The sequence below is a fragment of the Dreissena polymorpha genome, chromosome 1, assembly GCF_020536995.1.
Source record: "Dreissena polymorpha isolate Duluth1 chromosome 1, UMN_Dpol_1.0, whole genome shotgun sequence".
NCBI lineage: Eukaryota > Metazoa > Mollusca > Bivalvia > Myida > Dreissenidae > Dreissena > Dreissena polymorpha.
This window is the reverse complement of record NC_068355.1, coordinates 20,762,495-20,788,940: the sequence shown is the minus strand read 5'-3', so window position 1 is coordinate 20,788,940 and position 26,446 is coordinate 20,762,495. Positions and strand designations below refer to the sequence as shown.

Sequence of the window (26,446 nt, the reverse complement as noted above, 5' to 3'; positions counted from 1 at the left end):
ACATCCCCCGCAAAATAGACGTCAAAAATATCAAATTAAAAAGATAACAAATACACATGTCCCGAATACTCAAAGAAATTAAGGCAAGTTTGTTCGTTAACATTATAATATCAAATTATCAACGTTGGTAGCTTCATCTACTTTATTTAATCATGTTCTTCGATGCTTGACATTAAACACGTCACCGAGATTAAAGATCTCTGCATCTATGATATAATGTCCAAACATGATTTACTCAATTTGAATTTACGAAGACACGATCGCAACAAGGAGTCAGATATGGATTGTTAAAAACGTTCATCTCAGTGGATTGTCTTCCTAATTGTTCCTGAAACAGCTTTTTTCTTTTAAAATTTCCCTTGAAAACGTAGAAGATTTTTTTTTAAAAATACTGCAAACTGTTTGAGAATGCGCGGGGCTTCCGCTCCGCGGCTTTTCCAATTCGATATACGGCCGAAAAACGGCTGTAAAATCAGCCAAATAAAGCCCTGTAATCATAGGTGGTTGGCGTGTGGCTATGATATTAATTAGTGAAAACATCATTTTGGATGATAAACGATCGTATTGTAACGAAAAATCAACTTTTTTAAATAAAATCACTATCAAATACTTATATAAATATATATATATATAGGTAATCAACTCGAAATCACCCGAAAACAGGGTGCATCGCTTTGAACAGTCATTACTTAATAAATTTGGCAGTGATTTTCACGATCTCGGTCTTATTCAACGCATAAATGAATTTCCTTCATATAGGCTTCCCATGCCAGAAAAATTGAGCCGATCGAGAGGCTTTCCGTGCCACAACGAAAGGCTTAAGCGAAAGTAGGCATTTTTTAAAGTAAAATTGATGAAAATTACACTATATAGCGTACATTGAACGTAAAGATTTGATCATAAGATCATATCAATGACATTAGATATTTGACATAGTACGGAAAAGCTACGTAAAAAGTCATCAAAGCGGCATGTATGCAAGAGTGTTCCACCACCCTCGTCATCATTCCATCTTCGATAGAGTTTGTAATAAGTGTTTTGACCTGCGGAATACTGTCAACCTGTAGCTGGATATATGTTTCAAGTCATGGACCACTTCTTTTTATGCACAAATGTGTTTACGGGTTTTAATTTTAGATTTTCTTACCTGTTATGTGAACTACGATCATCCATTTTCTTGTTTATGACAGAGAGGCAGCGAAGAATGAACAGAGAGGCAGCATTTTGACAGGAAGGCCACCGATATGCTTCTACACCGTGAGATAGTCATAGCTATCGCATGCGCATGTCATAGCTATCGTGTGCACACGTCATAGCTATCGCGTTCGCACGTCATAGCTATCGCGTGCGCGCGTCATAGCTATCGCGTGCGAACGTGATAGCTATCGCGCGTGCACGTTATAGAGACCGTTACATAAAATATTTTCTATGTCCCCTTTATGCCACCGTAGAGGAGGCATTCGCGCAATTTTGATATATTCATGCATAGCGTATGGTGTCAGTTGAGTATTGGCGACTGGCGAGCTATACTTAAAGTTGGTACTGTCTACACCGAACGTCTCCTTTCGTGATTTTAAATATTGACCAAACATTAATAGAACTGTTATCGCGCCCAAAACCAAGGAAGCATAAAGACAATATATAATTTTCATATTTTATTTCCATATGCCTCACATTGTAATGTAGCTATTTATAAACTATGATATACATATATCGCCCTACTTGTTTATCGGCGACACATTGATTGACCTACTGGCATTATAATTAAAGTTCAAAGTACATGTATATGAGTTCGGTAATATCTGAATATTGTGAAATTAAACTCGGTATAGAAATTATGTAAGAAGGAACATCTCGAAGTACTTACGGATGATCACAATTTAGAAATGCAGACGACAAATGCACATAAAGAGGGTATGAAGCTAACATCATCATGGAACATTTGGGACCTACTTAGTAAAGGAGTATTTATGGTCGGCGTATTTGTTTTGGCGACTGCAGCAAGAGGTAGGTAAGAGTTTATGTAATCGTATGCAGATATAATATGATTATAGGTGCTACCTAATTTACGGGCAAAAGCTTTTTAAGTTTTTTTTTATAACCACGTATTTTTAATAAATATATTGACATGATTGTGTTCAAAATATTATAATTGTTGCAATAATTAAGTAATGCATCCAAAAAAATCAATCTAAGAGAGAGTTACATGTTTCTAGCATAAAGATCTAGCATCTTATGTTTATTTTTTCTAGCCACAGGAATTTAAAGCTGTGGTATAGTGGATGGGGTGTCTGCTAACTGGCTTAGTCACTGGGAGGTCTCTGTATTGACACCCGATACGACTCGAGTTAGTCTGTTCAACAGGCCTTAGGTTAACGGAGTTAGCCTGTATGGACAGGCAATGGTATTACCATCATACCATTTGGTATGGGGTTAGCCTGTAGATAACCTGGATAAAAGATCTATAAATAAATAGTTTATTTATAGATTAAGAAGGAAAAGGTATTAGGTCACGGTATCTTCATCTCTCGATTATTTATTGAAAATAATGAAGAAAAACGCCTTTTTAGGTCTTAAACCAATAAAGAATGGAAATATTGATTATAAATTTATATTTTAATCAATGAATTTAGAACATTTTAAGATTAAATATATTGCACACTGACAGTGAATAGATTAATAATTTTGAAAACACTAGGGATTTGTTTATGGTTTAATTATTTTTAAGTGTGAAATGCCAAAAATAATAATCAAATTATTGTAAGCAGAACAGGGTTTCATTCAATCATTTATTTATGTATTAATGTATTTATTTATGTATTAAGGTATTTTTATGTATTTATGTATTTATTTATTTATTCATTCCTTTATGCGTTCATTCATGCGTTTATTCATTCGTTCATGTATTTCTTTCTTTCTTTCTTTATTCATTCATCTATTTATGTATTTATCTATTCGTTCCGTTTGTGCGTACGTGGGCTTGTTCATTGGTTTATTGGTTCGTTCGTTCGTTCGTAATTTCTGTCAGTCAGTCAGTCAGTCAGTCAGTCAGTCAGTCAGTCAGTCAGTCAGTCAGTCAGTCAGTCAGTCAGTCAGTCAGTCAGTCAGTCAGTCAGTCAGTCAGTCAGTCAGTCAGTCAGTCAGTCAGTCAGTCAGTCAGTCAGTCAGTCAGTCACTCAGTCAGTCAGTCAGTCAGTCAGTCAGTCACTCAGTCAGTCAGTCACTCAGTCACTCAGTCACTCAGTCAGTCAGTCACTCAGTCACTCAGTCAGTCAGCGAGCGAGCGAGCGGGCCGGCCTGTCGGTCGGTCGGTCGGTCGGTCGTGCGCTTGTTTGTTATTTTGTTCGTTCGTTCATGCGTCCGTCAATTTGTTTGTTCGTTCGTTCGTTTGTGCGTTCGAGCTTTTCTGCGTTCGTCATCATCATCATCATCATCGTCATCATCATCATCATCATCATCATCATCATCATCATCATCATCATCATCATCATCATCATCATCATCATCATCATCATCAACAGCATCATCATCATCATCATCATCATCAACAACAACAACAACAACAACATCATCATTATCATCGTCATCATTATCATCATTTTTAATTTTTTTTATATTTCATTTCTTTATCTATTTTGTATTATTTGTATTGTATTATATTAAATGCATACTATGTTATTGCTGCCACGTTAAAACAAAGTGCATGTTGAATGAAGTTACAAAAATCGATTGGTGATATCGTCACATAGCAGGAGGAAGGGTGCCTTGGGTACCTTATGACATATCATGCCGACAGGGTGATTGATGTCGGTGTGTCATGCTACATTGTCCTGTTTATTGGACCCTTAATGCGATAAAGCTACTTTTAATAATGGTGATAACTGTAATTTCTATTGCTTAACAATACGAGACTGCGAAAACAAATGCCACAGGTTATTTATTTAATTCTTTCGTTGTTTCAATTATATTAAAAGTATATTGATTATCTGAAGTGTGACTGTCTTTAGTTTGAAGATTTAATACGAAATTACATAAAAACTATAGTTGTTAATTTACTTAAGCAATTGACTCTTTAATATGTGTTTTTTTTTTATGAAACTACGATAATGGTAGCAAAAAGTATATTTTTTTTAACGATGCTCGGTACATATCCCGATCGTGAAAATTAAGGTTGAAATAAAACGTTATATTTAAATTACTGATTTTTTAAGTTTTAAGTCGCATATCAAACACATCAAATGTTTTATGTAGTGTATTGTATATTTACGTATGACAGTTTGAAGTCCTGCTGATATAATTTATAAATCATTAAAAAGGGCATATCATATTTCCCGTGCACTTTTATACACTTAATTATAGTATTTGCCGGAAAAGAAAACCATAGTGGAAGTATCAAGTAAATGAATGCAAAAGTGTAATCAAACTAAACACTTGTGTGCGTACATATAACTTGAACTACATTAAGCACTGTTATATGCATCCTTATATCAGTCATATGGCATATTATGTATGTAGCATACGTCTGTTCTCAAAAATTGAACTATATGGTATTTAAGTATTTCATTTAGACGCAGTTACATTCTAATCACACATGTTTGACTACTTGCGTTTCTTAATTGGCCAATCTAACCTGTACTTTACGACAGAAAATTTAAGTCAGACTAATATATAACGGAGCCGGTCGATTTCTGATCTATATGAATAAACTTGACGCTCAAATGGATAAGATTTAGGGATCACAACCAATTTAAGTCAGACTAATAGCCGGCCGATGTCTGATCTATATCAGATAACTTTACGCTCAAATAGATAAGAAAGGGATCACCACAGCAGGTTGTTAATACACAGTGTAGACTTCCGCTGTTTTATTGTTGACACATGTTTGTTTAGAAAGCACGGCCAAAATAATATGGAATCCAATTTTGAAATAAAAAATCGTCTGAAAATAGCGCCGTTGACTTGTTAATTGAAGAGTATAGATGACATCAAAGAAGTGATTTTCTAGACACCTGGAGACAACTGAGGACGACACATATAATAAAGTAAATAATAAAACAACTAATAAGCATCCTATGGAGGCACATGATATCTTACTTAAAAGTCAACAGATAAGTTGAGGCTAAAAATCGTATTTTATAAAGGAATATAATTGCATCTCTGTCCAAATAGATGTCTTGCAAGCGATTGTTTATTTCAAATGTAGTATGTGCTGTGATAGGAACCAACTTTGCGCATAAATTATTAAGTTATTTAATAACGTGCCTTGACCGTTTTTCTCGTCTGTGAGAGGTTAAACTTGTATTATACTGTGAAAAGCACCCATGATACTTCACCGATGTTTTTCTATTTAATTTTAGTAATTTACACTATTTCAATTTAGAACGTTTTTTATAATTTTATTTTATTGTGTATGTTTGTTACAACAATATATTTAAAAAGAAAATTAAAACATTTAATTGATTAAAAAAGCTAAAAGGTTGAACACAAAATAAGTTAATAAATTATTAAATACATCCAAAAATGAATGAATGAATAAATGGCTGGCATTGCTGCCTTGCTGGCTGGCTGGCTGGCTGGCTGGATGGATGGATGGGAGGGAGGGAGGGAGGGAGGGAGGAGGGAGGGAGGGAGGGAGGAAGGGAGGGAGGAAGGAAGGAAGTAAGGAATGGAGGGAGGGAGGGTGTGAGTGGGATGGAGGGAGGGAGGGAGGGAGGGAGGGAGGGAGGGAGGGAGGGAGGGAGGGAGGGAGGGAGGGAGGGAGGGAGGGAGGGAGGGAGGGAGGGAGGGAGGGAGGGAGGGAGGGAGGGAGGGAGGGAGGGAGGGAGGGAGGGAGGGAGGGAGGGAGGGAGGGAGGTGGTGGATGGATGGATGGATGGATGGATGGATGGATGGATGGATGGATGGATGGATGGATGGATGGATGGATGGATGGATGGATGGATGGATGGATGGATGGATGGATGGATGGATGGATGGATGGAAGAACAAACGAACGAACTCATGAACAAACGAACGAACCAATGAACAAACGCACGAACGCACAAAGTAACGGAAAAAAACGGACGGACGAAGGGATGGAAAGATTAATGAATGAATGAACGAAAAAATTATTAAATTAAAACAAAACACAAAACAAAAATGTTTAAAATATAAATACATAAATGAATGAACAAATACATGCACGAACGAACAAATGAATGATCGAATAACGAACGAACGAACAAACGAAAAAAGAATTAAACAAAGACCAAAATCAAAAAAGAACGAAATAACAAAAGAACAAACAAACGATCAAACAAACGAACGATCCGAGGAACGAACCAAAGAACGAACGAACCAAGCAACCAACAAACAATAAACAAACGCACGAACGCACAAACGAACAAACAAACGGATCGACGAACTGACGGACGGATGGAAGGATAAATGAATGAATTAATTAATAATTAGATAATAAGATGGGTAAATAATTAAAAAAAAAATTAAATAACTTTACGTTCATACTTTTTGTTTGTTATTATTTTTGCTATTGCATACTTAAATATAATTTCACTACATGTATCAACAAATGCATAGTGTTTTTCAATAATATGAATCTATTGTACATTTCACAGGTATTACAATTAAACCACGCGGTAACAAGATAGATTCACTTTAGCATTTATTATATTCAATCTTAAAATGTTCTAATTGCCTTGAATAAAATAAATATTTGCATTCCATATTTCACATATGTATTAAGTTCAAGACCTAAAAGGACGATTTTCTTCATTATTTTCAATAAATAATCGAGAGATCGAGATACCGTGACCTAATCCCTTTTCCTTCGTTATCTATAAATAAACTATTTATTTATTTATAGATCTTTTATCCAGGTTATCTACAGGCTAACCCCATACCAAATGGTATGATGGTAATACCATTGCCTGTCCGTACAGGCTAACTCCGTTAACCTAAGTCCTGTTGAACAGACTAACTCGAGTCGTACCGGGTGGTATTGATCCCTTAAGTGGGTGCATTCTTAAGATAACCCTAAAGATATACTATGGCGTACCATTTGGGTTGAAAGTCAAGAAGACCTACAAGGTAAAAAGAGAAATGTACGTCGATGTACAATAATTGTACGTCGACATACACATATAAAATACACTTCGAAGTATATATTTGTACGTCAAAGTACAATTTGTACTTCGAAATACATGTTTGTACTTCGACGAACACATTTTCTGAACAGCCAATCAAAAAACTTGTCTCTTGAGCCGCTTTCCCTTCAGATTTATTCATAATAAATGTTTAAAATCTCTTTTTTAATTGAGGACAAAATGAATAAAAATATCAGAATGCCAAAGATTGAAATAGCATATATACAAATTTGAAGAAGATTCAATTGTTATCTTTTTTTAAAATTAAAATTATTCAGCATATTGTGAGTATTTATTGATCATGCGGGGCGGAGTATCACGACCGTCCGGCGCATTACTGTGTAGGAAATTCCCAACGGTAACCAAACAGTTACCAAAAATTAACGGGATAAATAATGTATAATAACCTCCCCGTTGGTCGTATTTTGTGAAAACCATAACTTGCATAGGTCAGATGTTAATTCCGCCACGCCAGGTCAATAAATACGCACAATATCTATGTGTAAGCGGTCGATAGTCGCATAATTTAGTATAAATTATAATAATAATAATTTTTAATAAATACGCTAAATATCTATGAGTAAGCGGTCGATAGTCGCATAACTTGGTATAAATAATAATTATAATAATGTTCAAAGTCAAATATCTCTAAAAGCAACAGATGTAAGGTGTCTTCTGATTGGCTAACACTCAAGGGTCGGTGAAAATTGTACGTCGAAGTACATTTCTCGATCTACCTAGTAGGTCTTGTAGACTTTCGACGTCATGGTACGTCATATAGACACTAACTACTGGTTCTACCCAGGAAACAGTTTGTTTCATCAAATGTCTCAATTCAACTTGACAGCTTGCTAAAGCAGTTGCATTTAGAATACAATACACTGATTTAACAAAATCATGTGATGTGTCAAATCAATTTTGATTGACAAATTTGACAGGATTTTTTTTAATCCAATAAGTTTTAGACTGTCAAATAACACACACTACGTATTGAAAGCCATGCCTGGAGCTTTCGTCTGTATACCACTGACTTCATCAGAAGAATGATTTCTACTGTTGGGAAACGTTAACAACGCTAATTGTCTTCTTATTTATTATCAATGTATAATTATGTGTAACAACATACTTGTTTCGAAATTTAAATATTTAATAAATACAGGTATCTTGCAGGTTTCTAATTTTCTTTCGCAAACTATTGTTGAATGGTTTAAATTTTGTCGCCACTAAAAAACTAGCCATTTTGTAGCAATTCTTAAATCACAGTCTAAACTGCATACTATTAGCTCTATAGTTACAATTTGAATGAAATATTAGAATGCATCATGTTATATCATCCATTTTTTTTAAACATTCAAATAACACATAACACATAACATATATAAAAAGGTATGTGGTGTTGTGTGGAGATACAAAACATTTCACATCATTTATTTGCACATAAAATAATAGTTACAAAATAAGTAATACTAAAACACTGTCATCAACCTACAGTACAAGAATATTTACGTATATGAAATTACAAACTGGTGTTATTTTATTACCTTTTACAAAATTAACAATGCTGGTTTTGTACTAGCCATGAACATTTATCATGGATTAACAAGTAACAACCAATTTATTAATTACACAATAGAACGAAAATCATATTGATTGCATTATGCATTTACTAAACAAGCTATTTGCTACTGTTTAGAATTACGTTATCTTACTAAAAATGATCACAACAGGTACTTGGTGCTTTAACCTACTTGTGGTAAGTTTTGTATTACTAGTTTGACATTTATTGGCAGACACTTGTCGATATACAAACTAAATTTGCATGGGGACTTTCATATTTTTTCAGCATAATTGCCTTCAAATTGTTAACTTAACAACCCTGTGCACATCTGATCTTATTATACATTACCATAGCTGATTTTTGTTTATAGATAGACAGATATAGACTTTTCAAATTTCTATAAAAGTTCACACATGTTCCATCCAAGTAAACCAACAGAACCAATAAAGATCACCACAGAAAATAACTGTGTGTATAGCTTGGAAATTTGGATAGTTCAGTAATCCCTCCTTTGTTGATTTCTGTAAACCAAAACTGTCAGTTTTGCTGGATAGAATGGCTTGTGTGATGTCCAGCTCTTGCCTTGGCAGAACAGCTTCTAAAAACGGAAAAACAACAAATATCTTAAAATTTGATCAATAATGCAGACAATTTATAAATGTTTTTTGTTGATTTCGAATCTGAAAGATTTTTTTACGTAAGATTGTGGTACGAAAATCCAACGGTATCGGATTTTGTGGTTTTAGGCCTAAACTTATTATAGTGATATGTAACCATTCGGGATATCGGTAAAGTGCGAGCAGACGTGGTGTAAATACGTTAAAAATTTAAGCTAAAAGACTAAAAAGTGAGATCGGAATATCTTTAAATTTTGTGAATAAATGTGTTTCTGATGGATAACAACGACAACTTAGCAGAATATTGCTCATGGTCACACGTAAAACCTTTTTCTGAGAACGAATGGAAAATGCGTCACGAATTCTGACAAATAATCAGAAGGGTGTCGTTATTGAAATACCGCGAGAATACTGGAAGAATAGAGATGCCAACTATAGTGCTTAAAACAAATATTTTTTAACAAGCGTTTGTGATTTGTCAGGATAATAATAACAATAAGATATTGAAAAGATTAAAGCAAATAAATTCGACAGTAATATGAGATTCGGCAATATATTTAAGACGGGTTATGTTCACGAAAAATGTGTTTAGTAAAGACTGTCACTATATGTAGTGAACCAGTCTTCGGCTTCTACCCACTGAAGATGAGTATTCAGGGGAGATAATTGAGTAATGACTTAATTCAGGAACGGTTGCGAAGAAAAACAAATAATGCGAGAATATTTAGTGCGATTCGCTACACAATTATGATGTCATTGATATAATTTTTCCTGATGTATGTGTTTACATGTGATTTAGCATATTTCAAAGTGTTTTTGATTTGTTCAAGTTCATAAATAGCATCGCGAAAATATATGTCGCGTGGCAAATTTTTTCGAGACCCATCCCTTTGGTATTCTTATGTAATTTTATGTCTAAATTTCCACATGTATTTCTCGCGATGACAGAGATTGTGTGTGAGAGCTTGGATCGACAACTCTGTGTGGAGATTGATCAATCTCAACGCAGAGTTGTCCTTCCATGCTCTCACATACAATCTATGCCATCACAAGAAAATCCTACCAGATTTGGTAGGATTATGCATGCAAGCGCATGTTTTGATAATATAAACCATAAATGTGAAGAACGACTGTTCTTGCAAAAAGAAATACGGTGTTTAGCAGGAACGTTATTGATTGCTGCTGTTCAAAGCATTTCAACAAGAACCACGATTACTTAAATCACTAAGAAGAGTAATTTCCGCTCCAAATATAAACTTGCACTTCTATTTCTTATTCTAATGTATATATATACAGTTTACACATTCGGATTTGTATGTTAAGAGTAAGGTTCAAATAAAACATTTACGTTAAAAAACGTGTGTGAGAAACCAGCATTGAATGTACTTACGCACATATCCAAATATAATTTAATTAATTATTTTCCTAATCAGCATCACTTCACTGAACTACATGCAAATTTGTAGGTAGGCTTTCCATGCTTTTTAAAAAAATATACCGATTTTTTCAAACCCACCCTCACGCTCGGCTTTTGTCCAGTTTATTTTCACCCTTGGGGTATATAAAAGTTCCATAATTCATTCAGATTTCCAAATATGGGCATGCAGTTGGTGTGTACAGACACAGTAAAGGTGTTTAAAGTTTAAACAAGATAAAATAAGTATTCTTTTACAGACATTTATTTTTTACAATTTTTTATCTATGGAATAGCGCCATGAAATGTAAGTGATTTCAGCCAAGTAAAAATTGGGTCGGTTAAAAACAAAGTGACATAAAATTCAAAATAGTATCATTTAAGTTATATTAAAAACTATTTTTTTTTATAGAAACACTATATACAGTAGACTCTCTGTAAACCGGACGGTCTCGGGACCGGCCTGATCGTCCGGTTTTCAGAGAGTTCCGGTTTACCAAGAGTTTTCATATTGCCGAAATATACATGGTATGCATTGTGTACAGAATCACATTAAAATAAAACAAACTATATACATTTACATGTACCATGTGATAACTGTACGCAAGTACTGATGATGTTAATTGCATTCTTAAAAAAATGTGTTTTAAATCGATTAAAAGCAAAAAAAATCCATACCGACTTGTTTTGATTAATCCCAAAGTAAGCGTGGTGCTTTATACATGTACGTACGTGGCATTTGTCATATAGGCGAGTGACGACACAAATAAGATTGTTGTAGATACACGATTTATTATTCAATACATACATGTACCACATTTCAAAAAACATACACACAAGCAAAAAACAGCGTCATAATTATTTTTTTAGATATTCATAATCTCAAAATCTCCTGGTAGACGTTCTTTTTCTTCAAGATTTCGCCGACCGCTGACTTCCCGATCTTGAAGCGCTCGCCGAGTGCCTTCAGAGATGGTTTTGATTGAGCAGTTGATTCCGTGATGAGCTTTATCTTATCCTCTAACGGAAAATACCCGAGAAGATCACAAGAAAGTGATCGTCGCAACGGCGTGCATTAATTTTTCAATTAAATTGTTTATCATAGGCGATAATAAATAATTAATAAAACGATCGGGTCAATCACTTTTTGGTGTTACCGCACGTCTATTATAGACATTCACAGTTTGTTTTACATTACTTAATCGGACTCCCATAGCGCGGTAACGACTTGACACCTTTATGGTATGTTTAATCCGATTATCGATAATTGCGCGAGCAAAATGTGTGACACCGCACTCGTTGTGCTGACTAGGTATTGTTATTTTCACGCCTCGGGCATCTTGAGAATTTAGACCGTCCGGTATACTCAATGTATTTTACGTTGAAAATGACCAAATTTACGGAGATACCCGTCCGGTTTCCGGTTTTCAGAGAGTTCGGTTTATTCAACATTTTTTAACAAAGAAATAGAAGGAGAAAATACGGGACTGGCCCGACCGTCCGGAATTGGGAGAGTTCCGGTATTCAGAGAGTCCGATATTGGCAGAGTCTACTGTACAGCAAAAATACCAAGAAATAGACAGATTTACCGTTTACTTTTTGAAATAAAAATAAAAATGCAACATGCATCATTCGTATTTTCAGCAGTAAATTACCCAATTTAGCCATAAAGTTGTTTTAATTTTAAAAATTGTAGGATGTTCTTACAATTTTCAACATATTTGACAATAAACATAGCTTATATGCTATATTAAATCAAAGTACGTTAGAAAAGAAATAAAACGCGTCGCAAAAAGTACGCGTTGTCGGCAGGATTCGAACCTGCGCGGGAAGATCCCAAAAGCTCTCTAGTCCATCGCCTTAACCACTCGGCCATGACAACTTCATGTCAGTGCCACCTTAAATTAGATATCCATAAGTAAACAATTAAAAAGGCTCGTCTATCTTTGAAGAAATCGCGAAATCGTATTTTCTGATGATAATTGTATCAAAGTCAATATTTATAGTGAAAATAATGTATTCTAAATGAATTATGTAAACACATATCAAAATTCGAAGTTTGAAAAAAATATAATGCATATCTCGGAAATAACCGATCATTTAAGATCGGCAATGATCGTAAAATAAATCGCGGGAAATCATTAGAGGTGCGCTACCTTAAATTGAAATAAATCCTCCATAAACATCATATGTACTTAAAGTGGCCTTTTCACAGATTTTGGCATTTTTTAACTTATTCATTAAATGCTTTATATCGATAAATGTAAACATTGGATCGTAAAAGCTCCAGTAAAAAATCAAGAATAAAATTAAAAAAAGGAAAAGAACATTGCCCGGACCAGGTTTCGAACCAGTGACCCCTGGAGTCCTGCCAGAGTCCTGAAGTAAAAACGCTTTAGCCTACTGAGCTATTCCGCCGAGTACACATACTTCAAGTATTTTATACCTTATATAAGCAATCTTCGTAGTTTCACAAAATTTAACGACAAAAACAGAACTCTCCAAATTATTCAATCGTTTCGCGTTGCAACGCTTTATAATTTTTAGGTTTTAAAATCGTCAAAAGATGCATATAATGGCTATATTAGACCATGGTAAATGTTCAGTATTACTGTTTCCTCACAAATATCATAACTAAAACGAAAATTTGCGAATCTGAAACAAATTTTTTCAATTTTGTCAATTTACCAAAGCGTGAAAAGATCCCTTTAAGTGTATATATTTTTGTTATTTTTGTACTTTGTCGCAACGTACATAACGCATATATTTGAAGACAATTCAGAGCCTGTTCATTATATTGAATGTATATACACTTATTTTTTTAAGTGTAATAGTCAATATCAACCTCGCGCCTACTATATGTCCATTCAATAACTTTTTAATGAGTTCTCCGTAAACCAAAAATGACCTTGTTCCACGGAAGTATGAGGTAATAGAATAGTCGTATATTCAACAATAAAACACGCACCCGAATGCTGCGTGTACGAATACATATTTACATAAATCCGACATCTTTATCACATTGACATTGAAATTTCGCTTTCAGCTATCTGATGCATCATTTAGGTTCACTCATTTCTAGGCTTCAGTATAAGGAAAAGTGCAAATTTCTTGTAAGGCGTGAAAATACATGTTGTGTTTCATGGTGAAAGAACAAATAATTCTATTTCAATTACTGACTGGTGTTATTGATATTAACTATTTCTTATCTTTGGTAGGCGAATGGTTCCTAGTTGCCACATATTTGGGAAAGGACTTCCTACGTGACGTCATGCCAACGTTTGACGTCACAGTTAGCTCCACGTCTCACCTTAGACCTCTGTCGATGGGGACGTGGTTTAAAGACTTACCCATTTATGTTGCGTTTGCTGTCCTCACCTCGTTTTGCACGTTCTGGGGTATCGGCATGAGTTTCGACTTTTACTTTTACAAGAATAGAAAAGATAAGGTGCGTATTATTATTACACATCTCAGAACATCGGTCACAACGCCCTTACGTCGAGATTTTTTTTTCATAAACGTGTGTTTGACGTCAAACGTCCGTGCGTTTGTTCCCGATCGCAATGTCGCTGCAACCGAGGCAACTGACATCAACGAATACGCTTAAGTTTGTGCGTCGGTCGAACGTGAAACACCCGTCGTGAGACCACCGTGCGCTCTAAAGCACGCTAATTTGCTCGGAATCTGTCCTCTGAGAGACATTAATTTTCTTTACAGATAAGTTACGACGTCTTCTGTTAACTGACTTGCTGACTTGCGATAGTCGCACGTTGATCGTACGTCTGAAATAATGGAAACCTTCCGGTCATGGTAAGGGGATTGTGGTAGACGCAACACAACAATGCGTGGATCGCGTGTTTTTTTTTAAATTGAAACTGTTAAGTATAAAAATTGTAAATTAAATTTTCATTCATTTTTCCGAACGCATAGCCACACATATTCGTGTCAAAAAGATCGCAAAGATGTGTTAACCCATTTATGCCTAGCGTCTAGAAAAAAGGCCTTGGCAAACAGCGTAGAGGGTCTGCGCTGTTTGCTTAAATACATTTCTGTAAGAAATCATCTAAATATAGAAATAAATATAATAGACATCCCTTATTTTGGAAATAAATTGATCCAATTTAGAAGGATGGGAGAGTCCACTGGGCATAAATATGTTAAGCAGCGGCCACTGACAACGTCAACATTATTTGAAATGAGCGGGCCCATGGAACGAATGGCGGTCCATTCTAGGTCAATACCACCCGTGATTGGAGAAGCTGGTACGAACGTCACATGGTTAACATGGATACGAGCTATCATGAGCTCTTTCTATTGACTACGGCATGAGCAAGTTTATTACATTTTGGTGGCATAAGCAATCATCACATAAGCACGCTGGTTATGCGGATACTTCGATAACAGATGGCACTTCGATAAAAGAGAACAACAAAGGCCACGCGCGAGAGATAAGTTCCTCTTTTTTTTTTTTCAAAAGTTATGTCCTTAAGAGTTGTTTTTGGGACAAGGTACGTGGTCGAGTTGATAAATGGTGTATCCCATTATATTGGAAAGAAAAAAAAATCACGGTAAAATGGTAGATTTGTGCCCAAAAAATAGAAAGTTCGGTCGAAAAACAGCATAAACGGGGTGAACAGAAAACATTTCAACACAATAAAACTACTTAGAAATATTGCAAGAAATTGTTTGCTATTCCAGCACGTGGAGAAATCAATGTGCTTCAAATACTGAAATTTTGGTAGAATTCAATGACATGTAAACGAAGATAGAGCATTTTTAATAGGTGGTATTCATGAAGTTGCGAATACTTTGATTCCCGATATAGGACACTTCGGATACAGAGACTTTCAACAAATTTGGCACTCTGATAATCGAGTTTTATCTTCTACCTGAAATGAATGTATGTATATTATGGCTATTCTTACCAAACATTTTGAAGAACGAATCAATTTGAAATGTCAAGCGCGACACATTTGGAATCTATGCATATCGTATTTACATACACATGTGAAACATAACCAATGTCGTTGTTTGTTTTCAAAAATCGCATTACTATTAAAGTATACAATTAATATTATAAGTGCAATTTTTAAATACGATTAAAATGCTCATTTTTGGAGTAATATATTTCAAGTGACAACCGGAAATAATTGTCTACAAAATGAACTTGTTTTTTAGTGGTAACTTGAGATTCAGAGAGATGAAAATACAACGGATCATGTGGATTAACACGATTGTGTTTATTTTTACACAGCAGGCCTCTAGATAACGGGAGCAAAGGGACCCTAAAGCGGCAAATACACATTCGCCAAATACACATTTGTTCTTCATAAAACCCTATGTAAAGTAACACTATACATGGTGAATAAGATGCCAAATCAAAACTGTCGCTACTTGCATAAAAACTGCGCATTAATTAATAAAGTAGACTAACAAGTATATACTGGTTAATACTGATGAGAAAAGCGATTGAGAGTTAATAATGCGGTATACATGTGTCTTCATGATTGTCACATCTTGTTTTGTAAAAAGAAAATTAAAAAAAGCAGAAACAATACAAACAAGCATGCTTAATTACATTTAAACCTTATCTCAGTAAAATCATAGTGAGCTGACTAAGTGAAACATCAAAACAAAAATTAATTAAAGGGACCTTTTCACGTTTTGGTAAATTGACAACATAAAAAATTGTTTCAGATTCGCAAATTTTCGTTGGTATGGTATATTTTGGAAACAGTAAAACTGAACAGTTACCATGCTCTAAAATATTCATTATATGCATATTTTGACGATTAAAAAATTATAAAGCGTTGCCACGCGAAACGACAGAATGATTTGTCGTTATATTGTGTGATACTACGAAGATTGCTTAATATATAAAGTATATACCGTAATTAATCTATGTTTTCGGACACTGTAAGTTATCGGACACCCCTTTTTTTAGCAAAAATAATTATTTTTCGTGACTCTTAATTTTCGGACACACGAGTTTTCGTCCATAATTTATGTCTCTAAGTTTTCGGACGGTATATTTTACAGCGCTATTTTACCAAATTTCGTTCATGTTTTGACACTTTGATCATGGGGGTTTACAACCAGATTAACATCATAAAACATGACAGGTGCATGCCTGGGGGTTACGGACCATTACATTTCCGTTATTTGGTAAATAACCTTGTAAACCGGTATTAGACTATGGTTTCGCCCGATAGCATAAGCATTATGACAATTACCAGGGGTAGTGCCAATTAACAGTTCAATTATCTACCGCAATGGTACTACCCCTTCTCAGTAAAATAACGGTGACAAATACTAAACGCTTTAAAGTGTGATGCACCCTATTGCAAGTGTTACGAACAATGGAAGGTGTTAGACAACAACATTCTGAAATGAACAAACAAAGAATTCATAGTTTGCTTTGTTATTGCGTTAAAACAAACAAAGAATTCATAGTTTGCTTTGTTATTGCGTTAATTACAGGTTCATACTAGCGAGTATCGGTACATCACATGCTCATCTTTGAACTGGTTGGTCAAAGTACAACCTTGTAGTAGCATTCTGTCAAATACATTAAGCATTTAAAATTATTTAAATGCAGTGCAAACATATATAATTGTAATTTTTACTGAACGGCATGGTATTTTACAAGCGCGTGCTATTACCGGTAGTCGTTGATACAATTGACTCTATTTTCTGACACTTCAATTTTCGACTCTAAGTTTTCGGACACCTGTATTTTGTGAATATTTTTCGTATTTAAGTTTTCGGACACGAAACAATTAATTATTTTCAAGTGTCCGAAAACATAGAGTAATTACGGTAATACATCACTCATTGTATAGTCACGGATGTCCGAGTGGTCTAAGCAATAGACTTTTGCTTCATAGGTCATTGGTTCGAGCCTAGTTTTTAATGGAGTTTTACAGATCTAATGTTTACATTTATCAATATAAAGCAGTTAATGACAAACTTCAATACATGGAAAAATCTGTTAAAAGGACCATTTAACGAAAATATCAGTTGTTGTAATTTAAGTGTCGCATATTAATGCTTTAAATTTAGATATTAATTTTATATATGTTATAAAATCGTTTATGCGTCATTTGTGGAAAGGAACGAATAAAAGGTAACATTCATTAACTCCGATTCGCACATCCTGTGACATATACTTATGTCATGTATATATATGTACAGTCATATGCAGAATGTGTTGTGTTTATATTAATAACAAGATAAGTATTGAAGCAAAGCATCAAAGGGCGTCGGGAATTTCAGTGTAAAAGGCACCAATTAAGTTACATGGAACGATTTTTTTCTACTGTAAATATTAATATATTGGCCGATTATTTAAACAAAATAGAAAAAGATACTGGTATAACCTTTTTTCTATGATTTTGTGTTATAACCCCTAAATAACCATTATCTATGATTTTGTGTTGTAACTCCCAAATATTTCATAGTTCATTTTATTTACATTGGTTTGCTTTTTTTACTGGTATCCGTGTGCAGTTTTCATTAATGGAAAAGAACTGTGTAGGCTTTAAAAATCTGCTTCATCTTGTAAGCGTAATTTCATATTTTTCTCAACTTCAAGGGGATATGATTCTATTCTTATTCTTACTTTGCTCATGTACGATAGGGGTTGAGTACTCATTGATATGAAAACACTGTAAAAGTTTAAAAAAAATGAATGAAAACTGTAAATTGTATAAAGAAGCTGCATTTCACAGTACTTTGAAATTCAGTAAAAGATCATAATAGATTTATTGCTCCGATGTTCATCATTTTCAATAGGGTTCGAGTAATACTGATATAAAAACGCTTATCAAGTTTGGAAAGATTCAGACGAAAGTTGTGAAATCTTTTAAACAAGTGCAAATTGTTTATTTTGTCAAATTTAATAGATTTTTTTTTTGACATATTGTCCCGATGTATCTCATTTTAAATGAGGTAAAAATGCTCATTGATATGAAGACATTGTAAGTTTGGAAAGAATCTGATAAAAAAAATGTTGACATAATCACCTAAGCAAGCAGTTTTTCACTTTTATTTTTAAACTCAAAGAGACATAATTCTGGACTTATGGTTCGATATTGCTCATATAGAGTTTGGGTTGGGTCCTTTTGATAAAAAACCTGTGAAAGTTTGCACGGGGTGGAATCATCATTGGGACCATAACGCGCGTGTTATGTGCGTAAAATGTCGCAATGCAGCTTCCGTTGTGGTGGCAATTTCGAAAAATGGATGCAAACGGTGAGTACGATTTTGTTGTTCACGTTTTCCGAAGACATATGGACCTTAATTTAAAAAATCGGGGAATGCTATTCGATACGAATATTAATATTGTTTACTATTCTGGCAAAAATCTTGAGAAAAATCCGATTTTAATTAACGGTGTCACCACGTTGCACGTTGCATCCATTAATTTTAATAAAAATGTCCAATTGTAGTCAAATGGATTTTAAAATGTCTACATAAAATAAAGCTTTATTATATTTATTAACCTGACTGAAAAAATTGTCAGCCGCTGAACGTTCAGTTCGTGCCGGAACCCGGGATTGAACCGGGGGCCTTTAGATGACTGTTGCGTAAACAACTTCAGCCTAACGCGCTCCCAACTGAGCTATTCCGGCTGACATTCACTTATGTACTGCTTTTTGGTGAAGTTGTGTATAGCGATCGTTATTATATGTCTATAAATTAACTAATACATTGTACGTTTTCGTACCACTACGCCCTCCAATAAACTTGCTTGCGCGAAAGGTCGTCAAATATCGTACTACATTGATTCTGCACTAAATAAGCAAATTAGAAAAACCACAAAATAAATATATTTTGATTATGTTTTGTTTTTATACAGAACATCATTTGTTTTTATACAAAACCAGAAAGTTTCGCGTATTTGCCCAGTCCCTGTGATCTTTCCCCTGTGATCAGTTGTGGATCAGTTATTAATTAAAAAAATTAGCTTTGCATTATTTGCAATAAATGTTGTAATAAATTTCATAGGCACAAATACAGTACTTATTTACTCTAATTTTCACAAAAATCACCACAAGATATTCTTAAAACAAAAATATATACATTGATCCGTAAAATTACTTCTTCTCCCATAAGCGAAAAAAAGCATTACAAACTAGTCGCCGCCCTCCAGGGCGACGACGACAACAACGACGGGTATACACAACTTTGGCACCACTATCGTGTGATTTTAACGAACGCCTGTTCCATTATTGCTAATTTTACTGACATTGAGCCAAAAAGTTCCACTAGAATTTCGGACCTGCATCGCTGCTGATATTATCTCTAAGTTGCAGTTTTAGCAGAGTGATATTTTGTGACATGCTATCTAGTATTTTATAAGTAAGTGACCTTAGAACCTTCATTAGGACATAATTATACATGCTTTAGATCAGCCGTTTCGCTACAAAGAATGTCATTTAAAATTGTTGAAGATCGTTTACTACGCGAAAATCCATCTGTTGGGTGACTCGAAAACTGGAAAGTGCATGGTCATATAGACTGTACTCATCGGACATATCGAATTATTTTCACATTCATCATTCACATTTATACAAAATCATTATCATATTCCAAAGGGATAACACATATTTCGGTAATAATATATTTTTTTTTAATTTACGCCAGCACATAGATTTTTATTTATCGCCTGCTTACTATAACAATATTCCACAGCTAATTCCGCATTTCTGATTCACTAAATAGAGTGTGTTATATCTGTTAAAAAGTGTCGAATAATCTGGAATACAAGTGCAATTGTTATTGAGATGATCGGTAAAAGAAGTGTCCATGGCATCCGACTCTTTAAACATTCGAATTTCCTCAACTACGTAAGTAAATGAAATGTAACATGTTGTAACATTAATGGACATATTGATCTTTTATTTGGAATAGTTGGCACGTTCTTGATTTATTTCCAAGTATTTTTATTTTGTTGAAATACGTACTGATCATCTAAATCATGATGATTATCGACGGAATTTTATCTTTTTTGTGTGTACAAAATCCGCCGTTTTTCCAGCAATTTGAAGTGCTATACCATTAATCGACCAAACAATGTTTCGTGTCTGAAAACCACATGAACAGAACATAAAAGCAAAAAGAACTGAAGAACTTGCCGCTCGCGCGTGGCTTTTGTTGTTCTCTGTTATCGAAGTGCCATCTGTTATCAAAGTATCCGCATACCCGTCGTGATAAGGTATAAACTCATTTTGAAAAATACAACACGCAAAATATACACATTATACATGTATATAGTTTCGACGATTTTGTGAAAAATACCGCGTCAACCGCCGTGCGATAAACGCAACATTCGCAGACACGCTTGAGTGGTTTTAAAATTCCACTAATCCGATTACAGCGATGTGACCAAGCTTCGGTCTCTGTTTGCCACTGCGAAACAAGTTGTTATCAAACGCATGCGGTCTTATCGATTCTTAAAACAACACGCCACAACCAGTATGACACTATGAGTAAGCCTTTTTAACACGTTTTAACCCATTTATGCCCAGTGGGCTCTCCAATCCTTCTAAATTGGATCAATTTATTTCCAAAATTAGGGATGTCTAGTATATTAATTTCTATATTAAGAATATTTCTTACAGAAATTCCTTTAAGCAAACAGCGCAGACCCTGATGAGTCGCCGCATCATGAGGCGTCTCATCTGGGTCTTCGCTGTTTGCCAAGGCCTTTTTTCTAGACGCTAGGCATAAATGGGTTAACACGTTTTAAATCTCGTGCGCTCCAGTCTGGTTTGGTAGGTTTTAAAATGATGAATCCCAACAAAAGCAGAGTGCTACTAACGAACAACGTTTGTTACCATGGGAATGGTTACTGCTGTACATTTAGATGAGCGAATGGCAATAGCGTGAGATGAAAACTACAACGAAACAATAAGAAATACATTTTAAGTAAAAAACGCAGTAAGCGCGAGTCTTCATGTGATTGTTAGCCGTTTTCCTCTCAATCTCTATTTATGCACCGTACCGACATTACCGAACATTTTATTTTGTTTGTCAAATAATGTTTAGTTTATCTATTTTTTGGTCAACCGTTTATTTATTTTTCTAAAGTTGCTTTTTTCTTATTGGATCAGCTGCAAAGCACAACAATCATGACCGATATGTGTTAAATATTAATTATGTTTTCGAGTGTTTACCTTGAACATAAAGATTTTCTATAAAGAAAATATAGATGAAATCTGTAACAAAATGTTGGTTATGCATCTTTAAAAATAAAACTAATAAGGAATATATCTATAAATCGCAAATTTAGTAGGATCTTTAATCGACATTTTATTAATACTTCTTTTTTTGGAAAATGCAATACTGTATGTCCCCGTGTTGCGGGGCGATTCAATGCGTATAAAATATGGTAAAAAGCACAGTATGCTAATTAAGCGCAAAGATTAAACGCCTGAATCCCCGCTTGTGTTCGTAGCCGGAGCAGTGGAAGTGCCAGCCGGACAGATGGCTCACGAAGTCTAACGAGTGGCACGAGTTCCTTTTGGGGTCTACCAACATGCTCATAGGCTCCGTCGCATCGGGATTCATCTCGTGTTATATCATGAACGGAGGTGAGGGGTGTGGGGGGGGGGGGGGGGGGCAGCGACTTTTTTTTCTACGTTATTGACTTAATAAGTCGTTCAAATTAGTTAGTAATGTCTTTTCCACGACCTACTTAGTTTTTTCACCAGCAAATAAGTCGTTAACACCAGTGATTTATCTTAGTGAACGATATACTTATTGGTGGTAATGGCATAAATAAAAACATCCACAAGCATCTTTGCCGATGACCATTGGTGCACATAATATTTTCATATGTCTTTCTATGTGCTTAAGGTATTTTTTCGTTATTTAACTAGATATTTTGTTATAATTTTTACTTGGTTGGAATATTTACCAAACATTTATGTTGCCAATATGTATATATGGCAATGAACCACAAAAGGGACAGTTTTGCATGTTTCAACTAATCGACTAATTTTCTAATTGTAGGTCTTGTTTTACTGTGGATAATTTTATGAAGGAAATCACACCATAAATGCGCATGTCTTTCAATGTCAGGTAAATGTACGTTATACACGCGGCCGGACGAGTACGGCTGGGCATACCTGCTTCTCTCCGCGCCCGCGCTGTTCTTCTACAACGAGGCGGTCAGCTACTACCCGCACAGGATGTTCCACACCCCCTTCCTGTATCGCCACGTGCATAAGGTTCACCACCGGTACGGGAGCCCCACGCTGTACAGTACAACCGCCATGCACACGCTGGAGTTCCTCGTGTACCAGACCTTACTGGCGTTACCCGTGTTCGTCGTGCCGTTACATGCGGGTGAGTTCTTACCCGTGTCCATAAACGCAAGCGAGTTGTCCCCTGTATCTTTACACGCATGTAAGTTATTATCTGCACCATTGAGCGTATGGAAGATGCTATTATTGTTTCTTGTCACGCAGGTAAGTTTCTACCTCTACCCGTAACACGCAGTTTATTTGTACTCTGAACTGTAAATGCAGGTGAGTTTTTCTCTGTACCGTTACACGCAGGTGGGTTGCTCTCTTAAGCGTTACACGCAGGTGGATAGTTCTCTGTATCGTTGCATGCAGGTGCGTTTTTCTCTGTACAGTTATACGCAGGTGGGTTGCTGTCTGTAGCTTTACCTGCATGTGGGTTGTTCTCTGTACCGTTACATGCAGATGAGTTTTTCTCTGAACAGTTACACGCAGGTGGTTTGTTCATTGTGCCTTTACATGCAGGTTATTTGTTCTATGTACCATTTTCACACAGGTTATATATAAATGTAGTCTGTACAGTTACTAGCGAATAAGTTGTTGTCATTACCTAGACAGTTGTATTAGTTTTTGTCACGTGTCAATTTAGAAAATTCATCAATTAGTGAACCCAAAGCAAGCTATCATAAAACCATGTCAATGTCTATAATGCCCTATTTACCTGGACAGTTGCATTTGTATTGTCACGTGTCAATTTAGAAAATTCATCAATGAGTTAACACAAAGCGAGCTATCATAAAACCCTGTCAATGTCTATAATGCCATATTTAGTAACCGAATAAAAGTCAGGAGACCGTTTCTTTCCAGTCGTTTTCGTCCCCATTCTTCTCTACGGCTACTACTATGGCATGATGGACCACTCGGGAATCAAGATGGACGCAGTGTGGCCATGGCAACCGTCCTCCATGTTCCATGACGACCATCACAGGTGCCTAGCAACGTAATATTCATCTTATCCCGTACACAAGAACCGTATCTTTTATGGAAATCGGAGCCTATAAAATATAATAAACTTTTGATTGGTCATACCTCAGTTGCCATACAATTTGATAATGAAAACGTCCGTAGTCGTGTGGACAGATCTCTGTTTATGAATTAACGTGTACTTAAAGAAGAAAACATGAGTACGCTTAGGCCCTATTTGAGTTTAAAGTTAGATAAGAATCTTTTGTAATCAAACAAACCAAAAACTTAAAAATAAGCATAGATATTATAATTTAAAACAAATCTTGTATTTATGTTTATTTCAAATTGTACAGCTTAAGTCTACTATTATGTTCCCCCGAAACGCAAACGCAAAATAATGTGATTCCATTGGTGTCTTTATTTGCAGGCATTTCCACTGTAACTTCGGATTCAACACCATTTTGTTCGACCGTTTCCATGGAACCCTGAGGCGTACGAACCGGAAGTACGGGGAGACGGTTTTTGGCGGGAAAGGGAAGACGGAGTTTTTGAAAAACAACCAATCAGAATTTATCACATATTCGACCAGCAGCATTGTTCCATTTAAATAATGTGCAATATATGTATATATAAAAGAACAAAAATGAGCGAACTCCAAATAACCAATAATCTTGATAACTACATCTCAATTGTAAGGATATGGGATATTTTTAAACTGGAAAATCAGCCTTAAATCAATATAATATAAACGCCAATCAAGTGGTTCTATATTTGAATAAACGTCTCGGTATCTATTTATTAATTTTAAATAAAGAATGAATTTTGTTTATTTATTTTTAATTTAAATACCAAACATACCATTGATACGCAAAAGCACTCATTATAGCAAAAGCTTTTCGTTCTTAGTACACTATAAATGTGATAATAACCACCGACTAAACGCGTGGCAGCATCGCAACATTTCCGTTGTGTTTTTGTTACAGGCACACACGAATTCTGCTTTATTCTGGTATATAGACAAATTTAAAAACAATTTACCCCCCGTTCTTACATAGCTGCGACTTAACGACGATCATCCCGATCAAGCCACGATCTGAAAAAAAGGATCCAGTCCAACGAAGTCTAAATCGAGCAATTAAAAAAAATTTGGTCTTCATTGTGACCGTTCTACGATGCCCCTACGTCAAACGCTTACTGCGTTTACTGTCGCGACATTCAAGATCATACAACGACGCCACGCAGAGTTTTTTCTGCGCTTTTACTACGATCATGAAGATCTATCCGCGATGCTTCCGCGTTGCCTGTACGATTACGGCGCTTCTTCTACGCTCTTTTTACGACTTTACACCGATTCATTTTGGCCACGATCCCGCTACGCTTGTTTTAAGCATGTTCAAAATAAGCGTGGCGAGAGCGTAGAGCTTTCCGATCATGAAGACTCTACCGCGATCATACCACGCTTATGAAGACTCAACTACGTTTCTCCTGCGATTCGTCACGATCGGCTACGTTTTCGGCCATGCTTTGATCGTAGTAGAAGCGGCGTCTGTGTGAACGGGGGTTAAGGTTCGTAGAAAATATACATTTACATTCTCTTTAAATTACATGTGTTGTTTCATATAAAATTTTGGTTCGTACAAAATACATGCAAATTCTATTCCTTGCGATTTAGCTGTTTCTGAAGAAATTTCTTCACTTTATTGGTTCTCATGGGTAATGATTTTTTTTAATGTATGCTATTTATACTTGCTTCGTGCTAATCTGTAATAAGTAAAAAAAATCTTATCATGAAAGAAAAAAGTATTCGATTTGTTGTTAACATAATATTCATGGAGATCGAATTTAAAAACAAAATCATAGTTGTAGCAATGCCATTAAATAATTTAATTTATTGTTTGAAAATTGATTACCGGTACATAATAATTAATTATTATTGATTTATATGTATGTGATTTTTGTTTTCTGGGTTACTTTTTGGCAATGGCAATTTCTTGTTGCCAAACGTACGAGAAATTTGAGCTGATCGAGCAACCTGGGAACCATACTCTAATTAAGAACCATCTCAATTGTTGCTGTTTTATTCTTTGTTTTAATTTTCCATAATAAATGTTGCAATGTTAGTGTGTGTTTTTGTTCTCTAAAAAACAGCTATAAAGTAAATGATTTACCATAAAAACTTCTTATTATGCGCTGATTTAAGAGTTGCCAAGTCACTACGGGTTAACAAGCATTCAAAATATGGGCCTCGCCCAAATTACAGTTGGACAAATGTGGTTAATCACGTCATTTTGCGGGTGTTAGGGTCGTACTGAATTAAGCGGAAAATGAAAAAAGATCAATTAAGGACCTATTTATGTGTATTGATAAATATTTTGTAAATTACTTCATGTAATGAAATATGTATCGTTTGAAGTGAAAACCAGCCATCGAAAGTCACCCAAATGAACCCATTTATGCATAGTGGACTCTCTTATCCTTCTAAATTGGATCATTTTGTT

At 35.2% G+C, this 26,446-nt stretch overlaps 1 protein-coding gene across 1 annotated transcript; it reads left to right on the top strand.

Moving 5' to 3' along the window:
• The first annotated feature begins 1,742 nt into the window (after positions 1-1,742).
• On the top strand, positions 1,743-26,068 carry LOC127873877 (uncharacterized). The gene is made up of 6 exons (XM_052417981.1): positions 1,743-2,007; positions 13,950-14,179; positions 22,193-22,328; positions 22,819-23,085; positions 23,850-23,970; positions 24,376-26,068. Exons 1-6 carry the CDS (start codon positions 1,887-1,889, stop codon positions 24,557-24,559), a joined length of 1,059 nt encoding a protein of 352 aa, XP_052273941.1. The 5' UTR covers positions 1,743-1,886; the 3' UTR covers positions 24,560-26,068.
• The last annotated feature ends 378 nt before the right edge of the window (positions 26,069-26,446 follow it).

Excerpts from the sequence above, each read along its gene's own strand:
- LOC127873877 (XM_052417981.1), top strand. The coding sequence starts at position 1,887 with ATGCAGACGACAAATGCACATAAAGAGGGTATGAAGCTAACATCATCA. Across the intron at positions 2,008-13,949 it reads TTTGGCGACTGCAGCAAGAG|GCGAATGGTTCCTAGTTGCC; the intron begins GTAGGTAAGAGT and ends TATCTTTGGTAG. Across the intron at positions 23,971-24,375 it reads TTCCATGACGACCATCACAG|GCATTTCCACTGTAACTTCG; the intron begins GTGCCTAGCAAC and ends CTTTATTTGCAG.